This window comes from Jaminaea rosea (genome assembly GCF_003144245.1).
Source record: "Jaminaea rosea strain MCA 5214 unplaced genomic scaffold BDZ90scaffold_15, whole genome shotgun sequence".
Taxonomy (NCBI): Eukaryota; Fungi; Basidiomycota; class Exobasidiomycetes; order Microstromatales; genus Jaminaea; species Jaminaea rosea.
The window spans coordinates 315,080-339,399 of NW_020289989.1; the positions used below are offsets into that span (position 1 = coordinate 315,080).

A 24,320-nucleotide genomic window follows, 5' to 3' on the forward strand; every position below is an offset into this window, starting at 1 on the left:
TAGAGATTGACAGCACTGGTGGGAAAGGGCAGTAGGCGGGACGAATCAATCTCTGGCCAGAGGAGCGCGTCAATTAGGCAGAGAAGGGAGCTGAGGGGCCGCTGAGCCGCATGATCAGTATGCTACACAGGAGAGCGAAGTACAGTACTTGGCTGTTCAGCTATGGTCATCCTCTAAAGAGGGAAGATTCACCATCTAGCAATACCTGACGCGATGAACGAGCTCGACTGCTGCGTGAGCTGCTGCATGAGGGCGTCGAGATATTGGCGGCGCGGCACTTCCGTGCCGCGTCGTCCTGCCGCTCTCTCCATCTCGAGGAGGAGTGGCGCTCCTCTCTTCTGCTTCTTCCCACTCAATCATCTCTCTTGCCCTCCTCTGCCATCACAGCCACAGCTGCCCCGCCAACCCCTCCCCCCCCCTTCCCCCCTCTCTGGCCGCCTAGAGATGACCAAACGCGGCAAGCGCCGGCTCAGCAGGGGCAGCCATGCTCCAGGAGAGTGCTGCACCAAGCATCCCAAAAGCATTGCTAATCTCCTCTGCCCCGATCTCGACGGCTATAAATTCGCCCTCCCCTCCCTCTCCTACTTCTGGATCCTGCCCGAGGAGCTCCGTACCTACATTTTGAGCCTGGCATGCGCCGCTTCTTGTTCCAGCTCACTTCAGCGCCTTTGTCTTTACCTGGACTTGCAGACCACGGCAAACCTCTCTGCAGTATGCAGAGACTTCCAGGCTGTATTCAAGCCTCTACTGTTCGGCAACATCCGCCTCGATCGACCCAGTAGTCTTGAGCGCTTCGTAGTCGCCTTGCAGAGCGCTCCGCAAAATGGTGAGCTTGTCCACTCCTTGCACATGGGCCCTGTACAAAATCTTCCGTGCCAGTGGTGGCCAGTCGACGATTTCTGTTTCGCAGACGTCTTCACGCTCGACGAAAAGGAGCCGCTCCTGAAAACCTCATTGACGCAGAAGGACGAAGCCGCACGTTTACCTCGATGGTGTAAGCCGGAGAGAGAATGGGATTGGCATCTAGAGGCCCCCGACTGCGAGCAGAGGGCCGTACACGACGCTGTAGCTGCGGCGACGGAGCAGATCGACGTTTATCTCTACGACTGGTCTCTTGACAACGGTTGTGAGGTCTCGATGAATATCGTGAGTACAAAGAAGCGTGTGGCGCAGCTCGGGAGGTGGTGGCTTACCCAGATCGAATGAACCTTCTTCTGAAGAAAGAATGGACCATCAGGGTATTTCAGGTACAGGCGGCTCTGGATCTGTATCTCATGGAGATGAAACACATCGAAGATGCGCGTGGCTATGCAGTAGAATCTTGGAAAGTCGAAACTCCTCAGACTGGAAATATTCCCGCGCAATGCCTGAAGGGCAAGTGTGGTCACTACCCACGATTGCTGATCGCAGGCAGCAGAAGGGACCGCCAGACGAAGAAGGAGCAAGCGGCATCAGGTCTGAATACCGCTCTCGACAGCAGGAAGGGAGACATGGGCGTCCGCATCAAAAGCAGCCAATTCAGCAACAAGAAGACGCGAAAGGAATTCTTCACCATCACACCTTCGCAACTCAACAGCCACCTTGCTAGACCTGGCGCGGCCAGTGACAATTTTCACAACCCCCTCATCATTGCGCGCTCAGAGCTCCATCTACTTACGGTCGACGCCCCAAGCCGAGTCGTTGTCGACTGGACGTGCCACGAGGAGTGCTATAGCGACATAGAGGACGACGACGACTGCGATTGCGCCCAATGTGGGGGCGAAGAGAAGCTCTACAACAAGTGGCCACATGGACGCTTCGATACCAAGAAGTGCATCACGCTGTCGGCGGCTTCGACAGCGAGCTTTTGTGAGCACGGGCTCGACAAGACCACCATCAACGGCATATTGAAACTCGCGCAGTCGGTATTGGACGCAGTACCCAGCCTCGCCAATTTGTCCCTAACAAGCTTCTTGCATCGCTCATTGTGGGACCTCCAACAACCACGTTTATCCTCGCTGCGATTTTTTAGCCTGGGACCCCTTGCTGATTCAGACGACGACTGGCTTGACTATATCCTTTCGACAACGCACACGGTCCTTCCTCAAGTCGAGTATTTGCGGCTTTGCGCAGTAGATGCCGGTGAGACTATGGCGTGGAGCATCGCAGGGCAGCTAGGGGGGCTTTTGCCTAGGCTGAGAGAAGCGCATTGGGAGTTGGACGAGCCTCATAATGATGATCAGTGAGTCTCTTCTTCGCAGTCGGGACGCAACGCATTTGCACCTGCAAGGCTGATCACTTCAGCCTTCTCGCCGACAAGATCCATCCAGACACTTCGGATCATCAACGCCCTCGCTGGCCGTACGAGACCGCGTAGCGCAGACAAGCGCGATGTCCTGAGCGATTCTGTGCGGAACACGACTTCAACGTCGGCTGACCACAAGGACAACATTGACACTGCCCCCTCGTCACGCTCAATCGAGCTGCATCTCGATGCTGACCACCTTACCGCCATTCTCGCGAAGCTCCTCGACGAATCCCCTGAGGCCCATGCCGCTTTCTCCACAGGGACCCTTTTGGGGGACTCACTGCACAGGATAAAGCTGCTCAGGAGCAAGGTAGCTGGCCCACACTGGTGGGATCACGGTGACTGGCTTGTGGAGGACGGGTCACAAACCCATTACAAGCAAAGCGTACAATGGTGGGAAGATAGAGCCATGGAGGTGGCGCTTGAGGAGAGCCGAAAGACGGAGGAGGGGGGAAAGAAGGAGACGCTTGGGGAGGGAAAGATTGAAGGAAACAATCGCACAGCGGCAGGTGACGAACAGACGCAACGTGAGGCGAAGTGGGAGAACCAAATCTGAAGCACCCGTCTCTTAGGCCCAGCTGATGAGCAGACATTTTTGAACAACGAACAATACTCTTTGACCTTTGTGAACCAGGATGAAGCTGAGAGGCGGCGGCTCCCGCTACCTATCGCTACGTAGCTAGCTTTGCCGACGGTGGTTCCATGCAGCAGAGCGAGCTCAATGAAATCTATCTCCGTGCCGCATTGTTTCTTCGTGCGCTGAGCGAGCGTCGCGCCTTCTTTCCCTCCTCCTTCCTCTCCAATTTCCCTTTCACGCTTCATCAGCCTGACCCAGGCCCATCTCGTGCCGTTAGCTTGGATCAACCTACGCTTGGCGCTGCCCTCAGCCCAGCATGATGACCCGCTCCAAGCATCGGCTCAGCTGTTCCAGCTTCAACGCGAACGACGACAGCGAAGAGTCTCATCGGCTTGATCGCGTGGTCGAGATTGCAAGGAGCGACAGTGCCGTTGACAATTTACCTCAGGCTCATCTGCACCACTTCTGGCTCCTGCCTCAGGAGCTGCGCCATCTCATCCTCAGCCTCGCTGCCGGGATCAGCGCGTACAACCACGATACAACCGTCCTCTTCTCACTATCCCTCGTCTCTCGCGACTTTCACAAGCAATTCGATGACCTCTTGTACAAGCAGATCAGAATCAGCCGGCCAAACGTACTGCCAGCTCTGTACAACTGCCTATTCCTGCAGCCCACCAATGGCAAGCTGATCAAGAGCTTACATCTGGGACCGATCGAGCCACTCAGCGATACATGGTGGCCGCTGGACGGAAAAGCGCATCCTGCATGTCTCCGACCTCTTCTCTGGATCAAGACTTCCTTGGATGGGACCAATAGGAGATTGCCGCTTCCGAAATGGTGTACACCAGAGCAAGACTTCAGCTGGATGCTGTCAGCGACTGATTGCCAGACAAGGGCCGTTGCGGACGCGCTCTTCGCTGCAACGGGGTACCGGTAAACAGAGGCAAGCGTGGAGGTCCAATGAGCGAGAGGAAAGAGAGTGGTTTTTACGAGATGTCGCAAGTACGGAAGCTGAAGATGGTGAGAGGGTCCCAGGAGGCTGAGCCGCTAGCGGCTCGTCACTTCACATCCACTCCCGTCTTGCCCGCTCCGCTTCTCGCGAGCGAGATGGGCGACCGAGCTCGCGCACTTTCTTTCCGTCCTTTATCTCCGAATCCATCAAAGCCCTCATTCCTTTGTCCGAGCGCCACGACGGTTGAGAGCGCTCAAGATGTTCACGAGGTCAAAGCATGGGCTGAGCTCTGCCAACAGCGAAGACAGACAACAACCCAAGCGGGCAAGGGTCGAAACGCAAAGCACAGCACCCTTCTCCCTCCTTTGTAGTCTGCCCGAGGAGCTCAGGTCATTCATGCTAAAGCTCGCCTGTCGTTTGCCTCACTCACCTTCGTCTCAAGCAGCATCGAGCACTTCTTCATCCCCATCAATTACCAAGGCGATTTCCAAGTTTATGACCACGACGAGTCGTACTACCGCTTCTTCTGCGAAGGATGCGGCAAGTACCACGTCGCGCCAGCCACAGACTTGGACTACGGCCTGGAGGACGACATGGCCTGGTCGTCTGGCTTGACAGAGTCTGGGTGTCCCGATGCAACCACCCTTCCTGGCTTGCTTGCTTTGTGCCGCGGAGTACTGCTGGCGATGCCCCACATGACCAACCTCCCACTCACAGGCAGTATGATCCGCCCCCTCAAGCGGAATTCTCCACCCCTCCAGGCCCTGCGCTTCCTCTCATTGGGCCCTTGGACAGAGGCGCCAGAAGACCAGCCTACGTTCGCTTCCACCCGTTTCTCCAGCCTTCAAAAGCTGCGCGTCTGTGGCGAGGGCTCGGAAGGATGGCCATTGCATAACATTGTCGCGCAAGAAGGAAGGCTTCTGCCGCAGCTACGGGAAATGCAGTGGGACTCGGGGCGACGTTTCTTCATGGACCGGTGAGAAGCTCGCCTTGAACGTTCCTCTCGACCGCGCGACAGAAAGACAAAGTCTAATGTCATTGCACCTTTTCTCACGCTCAATCGGTCCTCGTAGCTTCAAAAGCTTCATCGACGCGCTCAAAGGTAGAGCGCAGCTCAGCTCTAGCGCGTCATTCTCCTCCCCTTCCGCTCAGCAAATGCAAACGCAGCAGCAGCAGCAGCAGCAGTCCTCTTCATCTTCCTGTCTCTTTCACTTTCGCATCTCCGCCAAGTCTCTCGAGCTGATTTGTCGTGAAGCGCCCAGCGCCGAGGCTCGCTCCGCGTGGCTCCAGGGGATTCCATACAACAACGAGCCTTATCGAATTCTACTTGTCGAGAGTAAAGCGGGCGGAACCCGTCTCGGTCGCGCAGAGGGAACAGTTCAAGGCTTTGACATACTCTACGAAGAGACTCAGCGCTGGTGGAGAGCGTGTGCTGAGGAGGCGTGAATGAGGCGGGGAAGGTCGAGGAAGAAGAGGGGCGCGAGAGTAGCAACAAAACCCCAGAGTCGAGCAAAGGTGCGAGGAAACGGTCGCGGACAGGTCTGTCCAACGGCAAGCAGCCGCACTTGTTTGTCCTCATGCTATCGTGTCAATCTCATCCAAAATCGGCTGCCAGCTATGATCGTCGAGCAGCTGCTTGCCAGGGTAGGCCGAAACGCGCAGCTTGGTCAAAGACGAGGCGCAATCTTTCCTCTCGCCTGAGACCGCGGTGTGAGGAGGCCGTCCTCGACTCAAGCGCGGAGAGGGTGCGCATTGGGGTTGACTCAGTACAGGGATGCCCTGCGAATGAGGGGGTCTCCGACTTCATTAACAGAACAGAAGAAACATGCATCTGAGGATGAAAAGCAGAAAAGACGATCTGGCTCGCACGCGAGTCGCGTGTCGTAGCTCCCGACCAGCCACTATATCGCGCTCAATCAATCGTTGAAGGGCCGCCGCCCCGCGTCGCGCCCTTCCGTGCCATAAGCGAGGGCGGACCAAAATGCCTCTCCCGCTTCTTTCCTTCATGCCTTCTCGTGACATCTGCTCTGCCTCAGCGACCAATCGAATGAACATTGAGCTTTCAACATCCTGCTCGTCAGCGCCGCTACGGCTGACCGGTTTGCATGCCGCGATCACACGATCCAGGCATCGGACTCAGCCTCAGTCTCGCGCCTGACTTTGGGAGCGTGGTCGGACGCGCAGCCAAGCAGGCGAAGGTATCTAGGGACGATGAATTACGACCACCGAAGGGCAGGCAGATGGAAATGATCTGCTCATTGATACGATGAAACTCTAGTCAAATGCGCTCTCCTTGCTTTCTCCGGCTGCAGACGTCTGTGGTCTGAAAGAGCCGTGTGCGTTGCCGATGATGGTGAGCGCCATCGCAAGCCTTGGATCCTTGCTGCCACTGAAGCGAGACCTCTTTCTACCTCCGTCCATGTGCCTCCGTGGTTCTCGCCCAAGCTTCCGCCTCAGATCACGACTTCATCCCCAGGCTGGCCATGGTCCTGCTTTGTGATTCTGCTGTATTCAAGCGCACGAGCCTTCCACCACGCTTCGTCCTCGCGATGATGGGCTTTGATGTCTTCTTGGGTGAAGTAAGACCACGTAGACGTGTATGCAGCCCGACTCTCAGCAATGCATACCCGGTGAGGCGCATCGCCTACGGCCAGCCCCTTCGTCCATGCAGAGCGCATCTCCGACGTGCTCGCTTGCTCAAGCACCTTTTCTCGAAGCTCCCGGCCAAGACGAAGTTCGATGTAGCGAGGTTGAATAAATGCCAGGCCTTCAGGCTTGTAGGGAGTGGAGAGGGTGTTCTCGCCAATTCTGTGAGGTCTGCTGGCGATACGTCCCTGTAGTATATCGATGGTGTTCAGGAAGTTCCATGAATATGACCTGAAAAAGGGCCCAGCTTGTGAGTCAACTCTCTGATCTTGTTCCCTACGAGGTGAAGCGGGTGACCAATGCGCTGTCTACCTACCTGTCGAGCGATCGTTCGCGTGCTGTGTCCCACTGAAACTCTTGCAGGAGCGGAAAATCGCTCTGCTGCCCTGCAACGCTCTTCATAAGGGCATCACCGACGTCGATGGCGGATATGCGCAGCTTTTCAAGTCTGGGCATACAGCTCGCCAGCACATTGCGCACGTGTCTGGAGTCTGCATGGTGGGGTCCAAGACAAAGGGAGCGCAGCGAAGTAAGCGTAGAAGGATTGTGCTTTAGTGGACGATCCAGATACCCTGTGAATGACAAGTTTGTCACTCGGGGCGTCGCAACAAGGACTGCGCGGCAAAGAGCGAGAAGGCCTGGAAAGACAGCAGGATCAGGCGAGCTGCCTCCATCGCTTGTCGTCCTCAAGCCCGATAGCGCACGACGCTTGCATTTTGAAGGGCATTCACCGTAGTTCTGGCTCAGACCGTACCCGCCCTGGATGCCATAGTCCCAGTCGTCGGGCTCAGTCCAGTGATAGTCGTCGCATCGGCGACAGTAGTGGCTGATGTCGCTGTCGCCGTAGAGCTTGTCAAAGCAATTGGCTCCGTAGTCGACGAAGATGGCGTTGTCGTCATTGATTCCAAGCTTGCAGAGGCCTGTGCGGGCATAGAAGAGGGGATGATCGAAGTGATCACCACGCTCACCCTTGCGGCGAAGAGGCCGATCCAGCTGTGCCATATGGAGTCGGAAGATACCAGTATTGATGGAATCGAGCGCGGATTGCATCGTGGGCTGCTCGTCTGGGCCCTCTTTTGCTTTCTTTGACCCTGTTTTTGCTGGGAAGACACGAGGATAGTGGCCGCAAATTCCCTCGCGACATTCAGAAGGGCATTCGTCTTGCACGGCTTCGCTTCGCCAATCAGGAACCTCGTACCTCTTGATCCTTTCAATCTGCGCCATCTCTAGGAGGTAGAGATTGAGAGCTTCTTGCAGCATGTAGAATGCGAATCGTCCAGACCGAAATTTTGATGTGGTTCTTCTTGCTGTCTCTAAATCGTCGATCCGGGTTCACATTGATCGCCTTTATTGCATCCTGAAGCGCTTGAGCAACGCTGCGGGCTCTACAATCTTGAGCTCGTGATGTCTCTTTCACGAATGCTTCCTCTGGTGGACACCAGGTTGGCAAGAGAGCTTCGTCACAGAGCGACGTCTTGACAGCGTACTTAGGGCGCCCGGACCATGAGTGATCGTATGTCAAGGGCCATGAGGTCTCTGTCTCCAATTGGTCGTGTGGACCGATGTGTAGATTTTGCACGAGCTGACCATACGCGGGACGCAGCGTAAGCGATTGATGAAAGGCAACTAGCTGTGTTGGGCGGTGCAGCTTGACGCTGGCGTATAGAAGTGGGCTGAAATGGCTGTGGAAGCTGCGGATGACGAGTACGAGACGACGGACTATGGTCAGGTCGAGGCTGATCGTCGAGTCGTTGCTGCGCCTTGATGAGGAGGATGGATAGTGATTCACGCCCAATGCGAAGGTGAGATCATCATGGTCCTTTTGAGGGCGAGCAGAGGAAGGCGGTGAGTGACAGACGAGATTGAAGATGCGCTCCTGAGCTCTGTTGATAGGTGCCAGAAGCTTGCCGGGCCGACAGCTCTCTTTGCTTGCTTGGCGGCGTGCTGCTCGCTATCAGCAGAGGGAAGGCTGAGCCGATGCTTGGACCTCGTGATCATGATCGATAGGGGACGACGAATGGCGGCGGCGTACAGAGAAGTGGCCTACGTGCTACGACTGAGCGTGGCACTGGGTGGAGATGCAGGAAAAGTTAGAAACATAAGAGTGAAAGTCGCGTTCAGGCACGGAAGTGGCGAATGGTGAGCCTGCACTCGAGAGGCTGGCTCGGTCGCCTCTGCCGTACATCTTTCATTCCCTGCCGCTTCTTTCTTCCGCTGACATCTTACGCACGCCAAATGAAACTTCGCATCTCACTGCTTTTCAAATGCAAACCTCTCTGCAACGGCACTTCCTCAACCTCACTCTGCTACGCAAGCCCCTCTGCTTGCTACTTTCCGGCTACGTGCTCCAGTCAGCGTAAGCCTCCAGAGAAGCCATGATTTGAGCTTACGAGGCTTACCAGCGAGTGAAAAGCGGGGTCCCGAAATCAGGACGCAAAAGTAGCTGGCGCCGAACAATAGCATTGCGCTAGGATGCAAAAGCACTTTGTGGGCTTAGTGAGACCAGGCAGACTACTCCCGCTTGCTCAGTGTAGTGTTGGAGCACGATTATGCCGAGACAGATATCCGAGATGATGCTTGCAGCTTTGACGACAATGCCGCTTCGCTTTGCTCCTCTGTGGAACTGCCAAATCATCTCTCTTGTCCACCACTTCCCTTCCTCACGGCGAACTGGAATAGCTCGCCCTGCCTCGTCAATTGCCGGCGGCTCGTGCTGCAGCTCGTTCAGACTCCGCCGCCTCCACGTCTCGAGCGATCTCGGACTGAAGTTGACTTTCCTTCCTTCCGATCAATCTCTCACTCTATTCTCGCCTCACTCGGCGAATGTGGCATCATCCTTCGACGACTGCGGCGGTGTGAAGCTCTGCTTTATCCGCGATGCCCACTGGTAGTAAACACTCACTCAGCCTCGATGATTCGAACAGGCCCATCAAGCATGCCAAGAGCGGAGAGGGGTCTGCGCTCGCCGGCTTTTGGCACCTACCCGAGGAGCTTCGATCTTCCATCCTCGACTTAGCGTGCCGGGCTCTCCCGTTTGCCCCTTCCTCTTACCCTTCCCGTGGGATTGTGGAGGACCTGCAATCGCCTTCGTCCTCATCATGGAGAAGTCGGCACGAAAGAATCAGCCTCGATGTTCTCACAACGTCTCGCCTCGCCTTGGTCTGTCGCAACTTTCACACGAACTTCAACCCATTGTTATACGCCCATGTGAAGCTATATCGCCCTACCGAGCTCGTCAGCTTTTATCAGTCGGTGAAACTCCGCCCGTCAAATGGTCAATTAGTGCGCAGCCTACACATCGGACCACACGGGGAGGTACCCCGCAGCAGCTACTGGCCGCTACAGTTTGGATACCTCAATGCGGAGGATAAGAAATGGTACAGAGAGCAAATCAACGCCGTTAGGACGTCACTCATCGATAGACAGCTTCTTCCTTCATGGTGTCCGCCTGGAAGAGCCTTTACTACCCGCGTTGAAAGGGCTCAGGACTGCCGCGCTCGCTGCGTTGCTCGCGCCCTCACCACGACCCTCGAAGCGGTCGGACTGGACATCGACAAGCATTTTTTTTACCCCACCCCCACCAGGCCGCAGATGGACGTCGCAGAACGATGTGTACGAGTGTACCAGCTGGAGGAAGCTCTCAATCTGTACCTCATCGAGATGGCGCGAGTGGACAGGATGAAAGGTTACGAGATGGAAGAAAGTCACCAGAAGAGCACAGCAGTCGACTCGCCTGTCACATGTAGCGACTCAGAGTGTCGACACTATCCACGTCTTGTCGTCACCGAGTCGGAGCAGAGGGAAGTCGCAAGCAGCGAGGAAAAGAGGGGTCCAGAAAGCGCGACCAAAGACAGCGACGGCGAGAATGATGACGAGGAGGTCAAACCTCTCATCCTCACCCTCGCCCAGCTAGACCGACCACTCCGTCGCAGAGGAGAGAGCGGCGATCACTTCGACCACCCCGTTTTCTATGCGCGTACCGGGCTCATGCGGCTGGCCATAGACGAATTCGGCGCCGTCTACGTTGATCACGGCAGCGAGCGTTTTGCTGAAATGTACGGGGGAGAAGAGATAGGGGAACCTTGTGCTGATGAGAATTGCCCAATGCTTCACGACACGGAGCCCGACGATTGGGATTATGGCATTCCGAGCAACGAAGTAACCTTCATGCACGGTGTGCAGAAGCCTCCGCCTTTATCGGGCTTGAAGGCTGCGAGCAACGAGCCAGACCCTGCGATATTCCCTGGCCTTCTCGCAATCTGCCGAAATGTCCTCATGGCGACATCTCAGCTCGTCAATCTGTCGCTCACTGGATTTCTTGCTCGGCCGCTCTACTCCAACGCGCCGCCACTCACAACGCTGCGATTCCTTTGCATCGGACCCAGTTCAGCCTCCTATCGCGACATGCCAGACCTCGCCTCCAACAGCGTGCCCAATCTCGAAAAACTGCGCCTATGTGGGATGCGTATGGAGTACTACATGGAACGGAGAATTGCAGGACATTTGGGAGCTTTCCTTCGGCTGCGTGAATTCCATTGCGACTCTGGCATAACTTATGCGGATCATGAGTGCGTAGAGCCTCCCATAGCGGCGGGCTCCTAGGCGAATGGTTGACTCCTCTCAAGCTGACAGCCCTGCGTGTTTCCATTCTCACAGCCTGATCTACTCTCACGTCCTCAAGATGGTCGACGTGCTGCAGGGACGCCTCACGCATCTGGGAGCGGGAAGTGATGAGGAGGAGGCGACTGCAAGCGCGGAGAGGTTGAGTGATGCAGAGCCCACTTCTACGGCTCAAGACCCAACCACAGTCACGCAGCGCTACATTGAGCTGCGTCTTGGGAGAAGGATGCTGGACAGGCTGCTCACGTCTGCGCACACGCCGGAGATCCGCGCTGCGTGGCGAACAGGCTCAGAGGTCAGCGATGCGCCTCATCGCCTGCGATTGAGGAAGAGTCGTGCCGCTCGCCGAGGCTGGGAATCTCATGAAAAGTCGCAAGCTCATCAGCGCGACAGCGATACTTGGTGGGACGATCGTGCCTTAGAGTGTGAGGTGGAGGCCCACAAGAGTTGAGGCAGATAGACGGCGGTGTTGAAAGCCCTCTGAGTAAGGGCGGCAGAGGGTGAGCCGCTCGCTGACGGGCCGACGGCTCGGGAGTCGACGCGCTCGACGGTCCGCGCCACTTCCGCCTGGGCAAGACGTCGCTCTTTCTTTGTCACCACTCTTTGCATTTCGTTCCTTCCTCTGCAACACACTCCCACACCTCGTGTGCCACGTCTCAGCACTTTGCTGCCTTCCTCACCCGCACTGGGTCGCATCGATGATTAACAAGCATCGACGCAGGAGCAGCTCGCCCGTCCTAGTGGCGCGTAGCATCAAGCAAGCAAAGGGCGACACAAACTCAGCTACCAGGTTCTGGCATCTGCCAGAGGAGCTGAGGTCTTCCATCCTCCAGTTGGCATGCAGCGCTCCTTCTCCGTCCTCTTCTCCGTACCACCAGCACAGCGCGGCTGCCTCCACGCCATCTCGGCCAACGAATCTTCCGTCTGCAGCATCGCACACAAGCTGGCACACCAATCTCGAGGTCGGCACCGTGGCCAAACTTGCGCTCGTGTCTAAGCACTTCAACGCATCTTTGACTCCTCTCCTCTACACGCACGTCAAGCTCGACACTCCTAGTCTGCTCTTTGGCTTCTATGCAGCGTTGAGACTGCGTCCTGACCGCGGCGAGCTGGTGAAAAGCCTGCATATAGGCCCACGCGGCAAGATGGACGAAACGTATTGGCCGCTTCCCTTCACGTGGGTGGACGAGGAGACGGAAGAGGAGCTCGATGATGACGTCCTGACGATCGCGACATCGCTGCCGCAGCGTCTTCTTCCGGAATGCTGTTTTCCGGGCCGTGCATTCCCTTGCGATCTCAGGAAGATTCGTGATTGCCAGACTTGCTCAGTGGCTCGGGCGCTTCAGGCCGCTATCGAGGCTATCAATGTCGACAGAGATAGGCATTTCTGCGACTTGCAAGGCACAGCCTTAGACATCGCCGAGTGGACCATTCGAATCTTCCAGCTGCAAGAAGCACTCGACCTTTACCTCATCGAAATGAAACGACTGGACGAGACGAGAGGGTACAAGCTACGCTATTGGGATTTTGAGTCGCCTAAGCCCAGGCTGCCGTCAAAGTGTCGCGCTGGCGTTTGTGGTCATTACCCTCGCCTCGAGGTCGAAAAGCAGCCGATCAAGACTACACCGGCTCCTGTTAAGTCGAAGAAGCCCAAGAGTTGCGAAGAGGAAGACCAGATGAGGAGCGAAGCTTGGAACACAGGCCATCACACGGAGATGCCGACTCTGCCTCCCATCGAGACGGCGACGACCATCAGCAAGGACGGCGTCTTGGACCTCACCCTCGTACAACTCGATCGTCCTTTGAGGAGATCCGGAGATATTGGGGACCACTTCGATCATCCTCTTTTCTACGCTCGTGCGGGCATGAAAAAGCTCGCTATGAACGACGATCAACCTGGCGTCATCTCGGACCATGACAGCAGTTACTATGAGGAGTTTTACCCTGAGTCGATCTTCTATGAGTACTTCTGCAGGATCTGTCGAGACTACCATGAGTACGAGCCGCCGGAGCAGGCGGAATGAGACTATGGTAACTCAGGCATTGAGCAGGACCGTAATGTACTGCCTGGGCCGTCAGGGCTGGCGCTGGCTAGCGATGGAAGCAAGGTACCCAACCCGGCCGTTTTCCCAGGACTGCTCGCTGCCTGTCGTGCTGTCCTCGAAAGGACGCCGCAAATTTCCACGTTATCCCTTACAGGGTTTCTTGCACGCCCCATCAAGCGGAATAGCCCCCTTCTAGGAGCTCTACGCTGCCTCTCCCTCGGACCCCTGACACCTTCTTACAGCGATGTAGTATCAGATCTGTCCTGCGAAGCCATGCCAAGACTGGAACGTCTGCGCATTTGCGATGGATTCGTGGAGCGCGGTGCAGCCCACCGCATTGCCGGACTGCGCGGTGAGCTGTTGGACTTGCGAGAAGTTGAATGGGACACAGGCTCTAGTCATTGGACAGGGGAGTGAGCATCTTCGTCTACCAGCGCTCTGCAGTTTGTTGCTGATATAGTCCCTACACTTCTCTTGGTCTGCGTGCACCACTTGCATCTCAGACTTTTAGACGTCATTTGCGCTCTACAGGGTACCGTGCCGAGAGACCCGATGAGACCACTAACCCAAGTCTCTGCCGTCGCTGACGCTCGGTGGCTCACAGATAAAGCAAAGCTCATAGCTCCTCGCCAGATAGAAGTTCGACTGGCGCCATCAATGCGGGACGAGGTGCTCGAGAAGAGCATTCGACCAGATTTGCGTGCAGCTTGGACGCAAGGTCTGCCCTTGAGCGGTACACTTCACCGCCTTCGCTTGTCGGAGAGTCGAGCGTGGAGGCAGGATTACTATCCTACTCAGCCTGTTGAAAACGAGAGGGCTCATTTTCAGCAGACCGACGAGTGGTGGAGGGACTGCGCTTTGTACTGCGCTGCTCGACTGGTGGAGGAAGTGAAAGAAGAGCACGAGGAGGGTGGGGAGGGTGGGCCTCTGATGGTGGCGGCCAACAACGTGTTGCAGAAGAGGAGACAAAGGCGGAGTAAGCAGAGCCAGTAAGGAGAAGCCTTAGCGATTGATGCGAAGGCGAAGGCGCCACTCTTCTGTCGCTCATAACTCGTTGATTGCCTCGCTCCCCTGTTCCCACGACTGACTCACGGACCTATCTAGCGTCTTCACGCTGCCGCACTCCAAGAAAGAGGAGAGTGTTGAGCTTTGGTTCGGCTAGACTAGCTTGCGCTCAGACCCCTTCTTTGCCCCTATCTGGTCTCTTGAGCTCGAGTCTGTATCTCCTTCAGCTTCCTCCCTTTTGAATCATCACTTTGAATTGACGTGCTTCACATTACAGAGAGGTCCTTACCGCAGGGCCCCACGAGCAGTACCTCCACTCACTGCCACGCCGCTGCCTCTGCTTCTTCGCCGTGACTGCTCACTCCTTCCCCACACGGTCCTCACAATGTTCTGCTCATACGGTGCCCAATCGAAGGGGTGCAGGTCGCCAAAGGACAGAAGTGCAGCAGCGCGTGGGCCCGTGAGGCATGTCATCCCAATTTCCGACCGCGCTTCCTTGCTCGATCGCTCGGTTGCTCGCATGACTTCCTTCCTTCCCTCAATCCTTGCCTGGTGTGGTGGGTTAGGGCATCAGGCAAGCAAAGGTTGTCAGGGCTGCGCCGCATGCGCATTGTGCTTTCGAGCCGCCTTCTCTTCAAATCTTGACTTGACGTCGTTCATTGTCCTTTACTCAGATTGAGTCGAGTCGCAGAGCAGGCGGAGCCTAAAAGAGATGACGAAGGAGTAAGAGTGGCAGGTCGCAAGTCATATGCCAGCTACAGTACAAGCGGGCCGTACCGCCGTTTCCGGCTGCAACGCGCGAGCGGAGCGAGGGCCCTCAAGTGGGATGAAGCGAACAACTTCCTTTACCTCCTACCGTACCCGCCTCTCCCTTTCCCGGAGCCTCAGCCTTATCACACCGTCATGGCAAAGACTGAGGGGCGCAGCGTTGACGATGCTGAGACTGAGCATAACGGCGCTCAAGCGAGAAAGAGGGCAAAGGCAGGTGCCGCCAGCCCAACCTCATCGAACTCTTCGACGTCGTGACCTTCTTCACTTCGGCCTTTTCATGGTCTCCCGTCAGAGCTTCAGATGCGAATCATCGAGCTGGCATGCAGAGAACCGCACACGGAAACGCACCCCAACCTGTGCCCTTTCGCCACTCCTGGGCCCTCAACCTGAATGCAACCACAGCACTTGCCCTTGCCCTCGCGGAGAAGCAGTTCTACCTACGCTTGACTCCTTAGGAGCGCGTGTCCTCATTCATGTTGCACACTCGCTCGCCCAATCTTGTCTGTCGGATGTTCAATCCAACCTCGTGAGCTTGACGAACAGGGTGATGATTCTGCTGGATACATTGAGTTGATCTCTGTCCGCCTCGCCTTGTCTTGCGAATCCACAGCGTGAGCCACTTCCGCTCACACGCGGCGCGAGATCGACTTGAGCCGGAATGGATGCGCAGCTTCACCTTCTTTCTCTCATCTCCACAAGCTGTTCGACCATCAACGCTTTTCAGCAGAGCTGCCGCCATGAACAAAACCAAGCGCAGTGAGGCTACCGAGGGTGAGAACAGCAAGTCGCAGAAGAAGACAAAGCGAGATGCGCCGTCGTCACTTTCCCTCGCCGGCTTCGCGGATCTTCCTCACGAGCTTCAAGTGACCATCATCAACTATGCCTGTGAGACGCCTTCGTCCGACGACATGTTCTACCGCGCAACCTGCAATGAGCCGTTGCTCGACATCCAGACTACTCTGTCCCTGAGCTTAGTCTCACGGGAGCTTCATCCCCACGTAACCGTGCTTCTCTATCGGAGGATTCGAATCGTTCGACCTACAACTCTTGCACTCCTAGCCGCCACCTTGACTTCTCGCCCGGCCCTCGGCAGGGTGATACGGAGCTTACATGTCGGGCCAGATGATGAGTTGCCAGAGGAATGGCATCCGATTGAAGAGATAAGTTTCGAGGACCCCGACTCGTGGGGATCATGGGAAGGCGACTCGCCCCCACCTCCTGAAACCCGCTTTAGCCATTCTCTGGTCGATCACGAAACCTCGAAGCAGCCTAAGGACTGCTCGTGGTCATACACCCTGGATACGGCTCGTGGTTCCTGTCAAGATCAAGCTGTGCATAGTATTCTCGGCGTCGCTCAGGAAGTGATCGATGTCAACTTGATGAGGGAGGGATATGCGATGTCAGGGGAGCTGCTTCATCCTGTGAGTACCAGCGCTCAGTCCTACTGTACCATCGCTGGCTGCTCACGCTCCTCTTTGCTTTTTCCATCGACCGCAAAGGACGAGTGGACCCTTCGCATCTTCGAAGCTCAGGCAGTGCTCGATCTTTACCTCCTAGAGCTCCGTCGACTTCAGGACCTCGGCCAGCCAACATCATCCACCAAGACCGGCAAAGGAGTCGAGTGTGGCCACTACCCACGTCTGATCCTGAATGGCTACGACGACGCCTCTACCAGTAGATCCAAGATCACTCGGAGAACCTTTGTCCTTCATCGATCGCAGCTCCTCCGCCACCTTTCGCGTCACAAAAGCTACACAGACAGATTCGATCACCCTCTCCTATTCGCCCGCTCTTCCTGCGGTATGTTCGTCCTTGCCGGCCCTGGACGAGCGGGAGAGGACAGCGACTCCCTGGGCCAGTACGACCCGTATGAGCTCCGGGACATCGACTTTTCCCTTCTTGAAGAGGACGCCGAAGACTATGCGGACCAATTCTCACCCGACCGACTGCCAGCCACTACTCCTGCCCTTGATGATGGTCTTGACCCCGCTCTCAACAGCACCGCCACCCTGGGCTCCCTGCTTTCTCTCACTCGCTTCGTGCTCGTCGCAACGCCGAGGCTGCGCAACCTGTCACTCACAGGCTTCCTAGAGCGGGCAGTGACGGGCCTCCGCACCGGCGCCGAGCTCAAAGACCTTCGTTCCCTTTCCATCGGCCCACCACCTCCTTTCTGGCATGCTCCAATGACACTTGATAGAGGTTGCCTCTTGACGGTCGAGAACTTGAGGATCTGTGGAGTTATGCTTTTAGAAGAGGAAGTGGACGCAATTGAGAATGGACTTCCCTTGCTCAGGCGGATGCAGTGGAGTATGGCTGGGAAGTTTGATCAAAAGCATTCGATCAGGTGAGAGAGAGACAAAGTGACGGCTGAGCATGGCGGCGTGTCCTGCAGCACTGACAGGCTTCCACCTCGTGCTCTCGATGCTCTTTAGCCTGACTGATACGATCAATCGGCTTCTCAATCGCCGCAGCAAAGAGGTCCAGGATTCTGCGAACCCTGACAGGGCTGTCGTAGGCTCCGAATCCGCAGAAGAACAGCATACAGGCAGTTCAAGCAGCGCAGTAGTCGATAGCAGCTCATCGCCCATGAGCAGCATGAGCCGGGACGATGACGCGTTACCTCTCATCGAGATCAGGCTACATCGTCGCGATCTCGAATCGGTACTCAACACGGCGCCAACGTCCGATATGCGTACTGCCTGGACTGAGGGTAGACCACTGTCCGATGCCTCTCGTCGCCTGAAGCTTGTGCGTGGAAAAGCGGCAGGAAAGGGTACCAGCTTCAGAGGGTTGGGATTCACGACTGGCGCATGGAAGGCATTGTACGAGGAGGGGAGAGAGTGGTGGGAAGACGAGGCGAAGCCGACGTGAAAAGCGGGTCGACGAAGCAAGACAATTCTTGGCATTGGGACTGAGCAGCAGCTGCGGCGTCGTGTCGGGGCAAGACTGAAGATTAGGGCAGAAAGAAGAGCAGGGCAGGAGAGCCCGCGAGCTGTGCTTCAGCAGTGGTGTTACAGTATCGGCCCGTCTTTTGTCGCTACCGGCCCGCTGGGTCACTCATTCATGTCTTGTTGACTTGAGAGTCGGAATGATGAGAGAACGGGCTCTCTGGCTGTTTATCTTGCACGCTGCGTGTTTCTCCCGTAGCTCCCACCCACATAGCTCCCACCCCAACACACAGGCCGTCCGCCACTTCCGTCCGCTGCGATTCTCGACTTGACGCGCATCGGCTGCACCGCAGCTTGTGTTCCTTTCCTCCTTACCACTCGCATGCACTTTTTGCTCTGGCGTGTTGTTCTCCTCGTCGTCTTAATCACAACTCATCGTAACGGCAACGCCCCCGCTCTCTCGCAGCATGCGCCCCAAGAAGCAGCGCAGACGGGCTGAGGGGCAGCACGACGATGACACACGCAGCGGCAGGGCGAGCAAGCTTGCCAGACGAGAGAGTGAGAATCTCAGAGGCTCCCTAGCGATCTTTGTACGCCTCCCGCAGGAGATTCAGATCCACATCATCATTTTGGCATGCAGGCTTCCTTCACACGTAAAGGGCAGACAAGAGCAAATTGGATTCCGCCCCCTCGACCTCGACATGGCAACTACACGCTCTCTTGCGTTGGTATCTCGTAAATTGTACCCACGCGTGGTTGGCATACTGTATCAACACGTCCGTCTTAGCAGGCCAAGCGCGCTCGCTTCTTTCGCATCAGCATTGACTTCTCGACCAGCGCTGGGTCGCCTAGTCCGGAGCTTGCACGTCGGACCTGACGGGGAATTGTCGAGACGCTGGCATCCGCTCAAGGAAGTCGAGTGGCCCCATGATCCCGAAAGACCCTGGTTGAATGGACTGCCTCCTTGCTACTATATCGCACACTCTGAGGATCTGCCTCGTCTGCCCAGCGCATGTGAGAAGATATGGAGATGGTGCTTGGATCCGGATGTGGAAGAGGAAGATTGCCAATCTCGGGCAGTCTCACAGGCCCTCAGGGTGTTGCAGGAAGCGCTTGACGTTGACTTGCAACGTCAGGGCGAGACCTTGTCGGGGGAAATTGTTGACCCAGTGAGCGTCATAGGCGTGTCATTCAGCGGCGTGGTGCTCTGGTTGACGCTGCATCTTCCTTTCACCCGTTTAGCCCGAATGGACGACGCGCGTATTCGAGGCCCAGGCGGGTTTGGACCTCTATCTGATGGAGATCGGCCGTCTCGAGAGCATGGCCGACGCAAAGCCGACCCTGAAGAAGTGCAACGCCGTAGAATGCCTCCACTATCCTCCTCTGCGATTGGACGGCGTCGCTCAGAATCCCAAGCCATACCTGTACGACGAGGATCAAGCATTCGTAATCCGCTACTCGCAGCTTCTTCAGCACCTCGCAAGACCGGGTGCCTTGACTGATCGCTTTGACCATCCTTACCTGTGGTCACGCTCTGGGGTCGAAATGTTCGTACTCGATGGCCCTAGTAGGGCAGGAGGTGACGTCGCTGATCAAGACGATGGCTTTGACCCCCATGACATTCGCGATTTTCCCTTCGACATCGTCGAGTATGAGTCTGAGGACTTCGCGGATCTGTTCACCCTCCAAGGCGTTGACGGACGCGGTCCGGATGCTCTCCGCGCAGACTTTGATCTCGCCCTTGATCCGGCAATTGGCAGGACGCAAACACTTGGCTCAATCCTCAACTTGGCACGCATCGTGCTCTGCTGCACCGCAAGGTTACAAAATCTTTCCCTGACGGGCTTTCTTGAGCGCGCACTCTGCGGAGAGCGCTTCTGTACGGAGCTCAAGGATCTACGCTCGCTCAGCCTTGGTCCTCCTCCACCCTACTGGTACGCGCCAATGACTCTTGCCGGCCCTGTGATAAGTCGAGTCGAGAACCTACGGATCTGTGGAGTCATGCTGCGAGAAAAGGAAGCGAAGTCGATAGCAGGAGATTTTCCCTTTTTGACCAAGATGGAGTGGAGCATGGCAGGCCGTTTTGACGAGAAGCACTCGATCAGGTGCGTCGGAGACCGGATGAGTTGCGAATGAGAGCGCTGAAACTGACTAGCCATCGTCATTTATGTTCTCCAGCCTCAGCGATACCATTGACTGTTTGCTGAAACGTCGCAAGAGCGAAGCGATGACTGCAATTGGTGCAGACTCCGTTAGCAAAGCAGCCCAGCAAGAGAATCAAGCAGTCAGCAGCGCAGAGTCGGCAGATAGCGCCTGCGAAGGTTCGCGCCCCTCAGCCCTTATTGAGGTCAAGTTGCACCCTGATGACGTGGAGGAGCTCTTGCGTCAAGCGCCCGACCCCGACGTTCGCACAGCCTGGCTGGAAGGCCAGCCCTTGGCCGATGCGCCGCGTCGTCTGCGGCTGATCAAGGGAGCTGCGGCACAGCAGAGAACCTACGGACGTGGTTGGGGATGGACAAGCGAAGCATGGTGTGCCTTATATGAGGAGGGAAAAGATTGGTGGGAGGAGGAGGCTCGCTTGACGAAGTGGGTCACCTGAGCCGCAGAGGGGAATGGGGCTGAAACGGGAGGTAGAACTCAACCAGACGGTGTCTTACCGTAGAAGGCGGCGAGGAAATGGGCAAGTTTCTGTGCGTGCTTGCCTTGTGTGCAGCGACAGAACCCCGGCAACCTTTCAGCTTGCAAGGCAGAAGAGAGAAGAGCTATCAGTGACAAGCGCAGTGAGAAAGACATAAATGCATGTAGCCTTGGTCGCAGAGCGATGATTCTGTGTGAGAAGGGTACCCTCTCAAGATGCGGCGGGCAGTTGGGCAATCAGCCCCGTCCCCCTCCCGAAGGGACTTGAAGTCACGGTGGCAGAAGCCGAGGCCCAAAAGGAGCGTCGAGCCAGGCTTCGGTAGTGCCAAAAATGTAGCGTGGACCTTCCTGCCGAAGGCCCTCTATTTGAGTCACCTTGCCTTGATACCGACTCAGACGCCTCGAGCACAGCTACCGACCGTATGCGTCGGAGAAGCCGCTCAATTTCGAAATTGCGCTCCATCGAGATGACTTGACAGCAATGCTGGACAGCGCTCCCTCAAAAGAGATACAATTGGCTTGGCAGCGGGGCAAGGAGCTACCAAATGTTCCTCACCGCTTGAGACTCGTGCATAGTCATGCGTCTACCAAGGCGAATCGCTCAAAGAGGATTTGGGGCGGTACGAGCGATGCCTGGGTGGCATTGTATGACGAGGGAAAGGAGTGGTGGGAACATGAAGCGCTGGGCTAGCTATTTTGGAATGTGCCCGTCTTTTGAATCAAGCTGGGCCATGATCGTTTACCTAGAGCAAGACCGATGTCAGAAAGAGCAACCTCTGAATCCAGCTCGACCGCCTCGGACTATTCTGCGCCGCTTCACTCGCTTCGTTCAACATGCATGAACCGGCGGCTTGAGGTTTGATGTGGCGTCGAGATCAGATCAATACGGCCAAGTCAAACCAAGCAGAGCAGGGATTGAAGCAGTGAGCGATATGAAATACAGTAGATGACGGAAAGGAGAGATGGCGGCAAGAGAATGCGCTGAAGCTGGTCACGCGCACGATCGTCACGCGCACGATGGGACTGCGCTGAGCATAGAAGAGCGAGTGAGCCCAAGTGCGGGTTGCGGTGAACAGGACCGTCCAGCTTCAGCATGTCCGCTCTGTCTCTGCAGAAACTTTGAAATACATCAAGCTAAAGCGCTCATTGAGGACGAACGGCTCGATGCGATGCTCGAACCTCTCAGCTGTGAGGGGTCCGAGCGGCCGCTTGATGGCTTCATCACGTCGCGCCGAGCGGGCCGCTCCACTTCCGCCCCTTCTTCGAGGAAAGCGGCTTGAGCTTCTTGACTTCCTTCCATCTTTGGTATCCTTCCTTATAGACTAGGCGCCTCATACCTTCCAACTACGGGCAACTAGACTGCGCTTCGCAAAGGGGAGGCGCGGTCTCACGCCGTCCTTGCCAGAATCCTTGGCTACTCAACGTACCATACTCCAGCCTCCGCTTTGGTGCGTGCATCACGCAGCCGCCCGTCACAATGAGCTCAGCACACACTTCACCATGGGATCGAAAGCTGACTAGCCTAAGCGGCTTTGAAACGCTTCCTTCTGAGCTCAAGACGTACATTACTCAGCTTGCCTGCCGTCTTCCACCAATCCGCTGTCGAGCGCGTCGAGATGCCTCACCGACAACAGTTGACAAGAGCACAGCGCTGAGCTTGGCTCTTGTCTCTTGCGACTTCTACAACATTGTGATTGTGGAGCTCTACAAGCACATTCGTATCACCCGCCCTAGTGCACTTCAGATGCTTGTCACCACCTTCACCACACGCGCAGCTTTGGGCAAGCTGGTGCAAAGCTTATTCGTAGGCGTCGAACAGCACATCGACGAGGATTGGTGGCCTCTTCGAATCGTCACTTCGCCTGCATTGCAAGGACAAAAACAATGCCGTACCGTCTTCAGAGTATCATTGGGCCACCAAGACTCCATTCGGCCATCGTGGTGCTGTCCCAGCCATGACTTCGATCTCAATGAAGAGCTCAATGAAGAGCTTGACAACAAGGATTTCGTCGCAAGTCCCATGCGCGCTGTCAGCGCTGCCATCAAAGCTGCTGCTCAAGGGATAGGAGTCAGTCTTTTAGAAGCAGAGGCTGATTCTACTGGAAATGAAATCGGCAGCGTAGGTTCTTGGCAGCCATGCTTTGTCGGTACAGTAACATGATTGTAGACGCTGATCATTGGACGTTCTCCCCGCTTCCCACTGTCCAGGATGCTTGGCATATTCAAGTACTGGAGACTTGTGCAGCCATCGAGCTCTTTTTGATGCGCATGCGACAATGCGAGGACGAGCAAAGGAATGCAAAGCACGATGTTGACTACCCTGTGCTTGTCATCACCAAGCCTCCGATGCCGAAGCATTCTGTCAACCGTAGTCATCGCTCTTTCAAGGTCTCACACGGCGAGATTACGGAGAGGCTAGCCGCTCCAAAGACCAAGTACGATCGTTTCGATCATCCCCTTCTCTTTGCCCGTGTAGGCGTCCCTTGGGCTGCTCGAGGACCAGATGGCCAATTACACTCTGGGGATGGAGACGAAGACGCTATAGTAGTTGCCGAAGGGGAAAACCTCGCCGACGTCTTTTCACCTCGTGATAGATACGAGTCACCTTCTTCGGATGAGCCTCTCGTAGCCATCAATAGCGCATCCCTTTCTCTGGATCTACCCAGCTTTGCGACGATAGGCGGTATCCTCTCGCTCGTTCGGTCTCTTCTTGGCTTCACACCTTCACTACGGACGCTCTCTCTGACGGAGTTCCTCGAGCTTGCTGTCTGCGGAACACAGTCGCCGCCAGCGCTGGACAGGCTGCAATCTCGTACCCTCTGATCGAGGTCTGTCTACATCGCGACAACGTCGCCGCAATTCTCAAAGCAGCGCCTTCACAACGCATTCGAGAGGCATTGAGTGAGGGTGGCTCTCTACCAAACACGTCCCGCCGCCTCAAAATGATAGAGCACTCGAACTCTGCGACAGAAAGTGGCTACTCGACATGGGCCGCCATCAGCAAGCGTCGTGATAGTGAAGAGGGGAATTGGAGTTGGTGGGAGAACAGCGCACTTACGTACGGGACCGAGTCTATGCGGCTGTACTGAGGCGGGCAGGGCCGAGCTGACCAGCGGTTGGCAAAATTGGGCGGATGGCGTCCAGTATCGTAGGTGAGCGAGAAAGGGCTCACAGCATGTAACAAATGAGAACAGTAGTTGGACAACGAAAAGTCGCGTGAGAGCCCAACGTCCCTTCTTCGCCCGCTCGCCGCCCCTCACTCAGATACCGTGCATAGCCCCTACTTCCGTGCCTTTGTCAAGCGGCTTTCCTCCTTCCTCTCCTTTTCATTGAGATCTCAACTTGCCCTTCTTCTCTCTGCTTCGCCAAGGGAACGCAGCGCCAGCTCATGATGGAGGCTGCTTCGCTGCCTCTGAGGGCCGGTCTCACCTTCTTCAACCTGCCTAGCGAGCTGCGCAATAACATCTTGCACCTGGCTTGTGAGGCGCCTCTTCTCCCCTGCAAACATCATCCGCCCCATCGAAACCTCTGCATGAGAACGATCAAGGCCCTTTCTCAAGTATCACGACATTTCTACCCTCTTCTAGTGCCGAAGCTCTACAAGCATATCCGCATCGTACGGCCCTCCGCCCTTTGCTCTCTTCAGGCAACACTGTCTGCTCATCCTGCTCTAGGCTCGTTCGTAAAGAGCCTTCACCTTGGACCGGAAGATGCTCTACCTGTTGGCAGCTGGTGGCCTCTGAAGCTCATCGACGGACGCTTGCACCTCACGGCGTCATACTCCAGCAAGTCTGAGCGATCCTCTAGCTGCATGTCTGAAGAAACTCAGTGCAACCTTCGGTTGGCCCTCGACAACAAGGACGTCGACAATGCGAGTGCCTTCCATCGAGCG

The 24,320-nt window shown here is 56.2% G+C and overlaps 7 protein-coding genes across 7 annotated transcripts; 6 read left to right on the forward strand and 1 right to left on the reverse strand.

Moving 5' to 3' along the window:
* Positions 1–444: 444 nt before the first annotated feature.
* On the forward strand, positions 445–5,262 carry BDZ90DRAFT_228434 (hypothetical protein; the record flags this gene model as incomplete). The annotated part of the gene is made up of 8 exons (XM_025504810.1): positions 445–1,146; positions 1,248–2,221; positions 2,270–2,814; positions 2,967–3,136; positions 3,175–3,703; positions 3,754–4,183; positions 4,262–4,792; positions 4,890–5,262. 8 exons carry the CDS (start codon positions 445–447, stop codon positions 5,260–5,262), a joined length of 4,254 nt encoding a protein of 1,417 aa, XP_025360013.1.
* Positions 5,263–6,269: 1,007 nt separating this feature from the next.
* BDZ90DRAFT_228435 (hypothetical protein) lies at positions 6,270–7,722 on the reverse strand (the record flags this gene model as incomplete). Its single annotated transcript, XM_025504811.1, has 4 exons — positions 6,270–6,693; positions 6,779–6,953; positions 7,167–7,382; positions 7,431–7,722. The coding sequence occupies 4 exons, from the start codon at positions 7,720–7,722 to the stop codon at positions 6,270–6,272; spliced, it is 1,107 nt and encodes a 368-aa protein (XP_025360014.1).
* A 2,331-nt stretch (positions 7,723–10,053) lies between these two features.
* BDZ90DRAFT_262452 (hypothetical protein) lies at positions 10,054–11,533 on the forward strand (the record flags this gene model as incomplete). The annotated part of the gene is made up of 2 exons (XM_025508484.1): positions 10,054–11,030; positions 11,119–11,533. 2 exons carry the CDS (start codon positions 10,054–10,056, stop codon positions 11,531–11,533), a joined length of 1,392 nt encoding a protein of 463 aa, XP_025360015.1.
* Positions 11,534–11,594: 61 nt separating this feature from the next.
* Positions 11,595–13,393, forward strand: BDZ90DRAFT_74732 (hypothetical protein). Its single transcript, XM_025509837.1, has one exon. It carries the CDS (start codon positions 11,781–11,783, stop codon positions 13,104–13,106), a length of 1,326 nt encoding a protein of 441 aa, XP_025360016.1. The 5' UTR covers positions 11,595–11,780; the 3' UTR covers positions 13,107–13,393.
* On the forward strand, positions 13,239–14,381 carry BDZ90DRAFT_74743 (hypothetical protein). The gene is made up of 2 exons (XM_025509838.1): positions 13,239–13,540; positions 13,631–14,381. The coding sequence occupies exons 1-2, from the start codon at positions 13,401–13,403 to the stop codon at positions 14,118–14,120; spliced, it is 630 nt and encodes a 209-aa protein (XP_025360017.1). The 5' UTR covers positions 13,239–13,400; the 3' UTR covers positions 14,121–14,381.
* A 1,259-nt stretch (positions 14,382–15,640) lies between these two features.
* Positions 15,641–20,390, forward strand: BDZ90DRAFT_281613 (hypothetical protein; the record flags this gene model as incomplete). The annotated part of the gene is made up of 6 exons (XM_025509383.1): positions 15,641–16,324; positions 16,403–17,247; positions 17,336–17,770; positions 18,258–18,381; positions 19,034–19,896; positions 19,970–20,390. 6 exons carry the CDS (start codon positions 15,641–15,643, stop codon positions 20,388–20,390), a joined length of 3,372 nt encoding a protein of 1,123 aa, XP_025360018.1.
* Positions 20,391–21,728: 1,338 nt separating this feature from the next.
* Positions 21,729–23,635, forward strand: BDZ90DRAFT_281614 (hypothetical protein). The gene is made up of 2 exons (XM_025509384.1): positions 21,729–22,547; positions 22,637–23,635. The coding sequence occupies exons 1-2, from the start codon at positions 21,906–21,908 to the stop codon at positions 23,249–23,251; spliced, it is 1,257 nt and encodes a 418-aa protein (XP_025360019.1). The 5' UTR covers positions 21,729–21,905; the 3' UTR covers positions 23,252–23,635.
* The last annotated feature ends 685 nt before the right edge of the window (positions 23,636–24,320 follow it).

Bases quoted from the DNA above. Each gene is read 5' to 3' on its own strand.
- BDZ90DRAFT_74732 (XM_025509837.1), top strand. From the start codon at position 11,781: ATGATTAACAAGCATCGACGCAGGAGCAGCTCGCCCGTCCTAGTGGCG.
- BDZ90DRAFT_281614 (XM_025509384.1), top strand. From the start codon at position 21,906: ATGAGCTCAGCACACACTTCACCATGGGATCGAAAGCTGACTAGCCTA. The intron at 22,548-22,636 runs GTAGGTTCTTGG...CCCACTGTCCAG, and splicing joins CTGGAAATGAAATCGGCAGC to GATGCTTGGCATATTCAAGT.
- BDZ90DRAFT_74743 (XM_025509838.1), top strand. From the start codon at position 13,401: ATGCCAAGACTGGAACGTCTGCGCATTTGCGATGGATTCGTGGAGCGC. The intron at 13,541-13,630 runs GTGAGCATCTTC...CTTGCATCTCAG, and splicing joins TCTAGTCATTGGACAGGGGA to ACTTTTAGACGTCATTTGCG.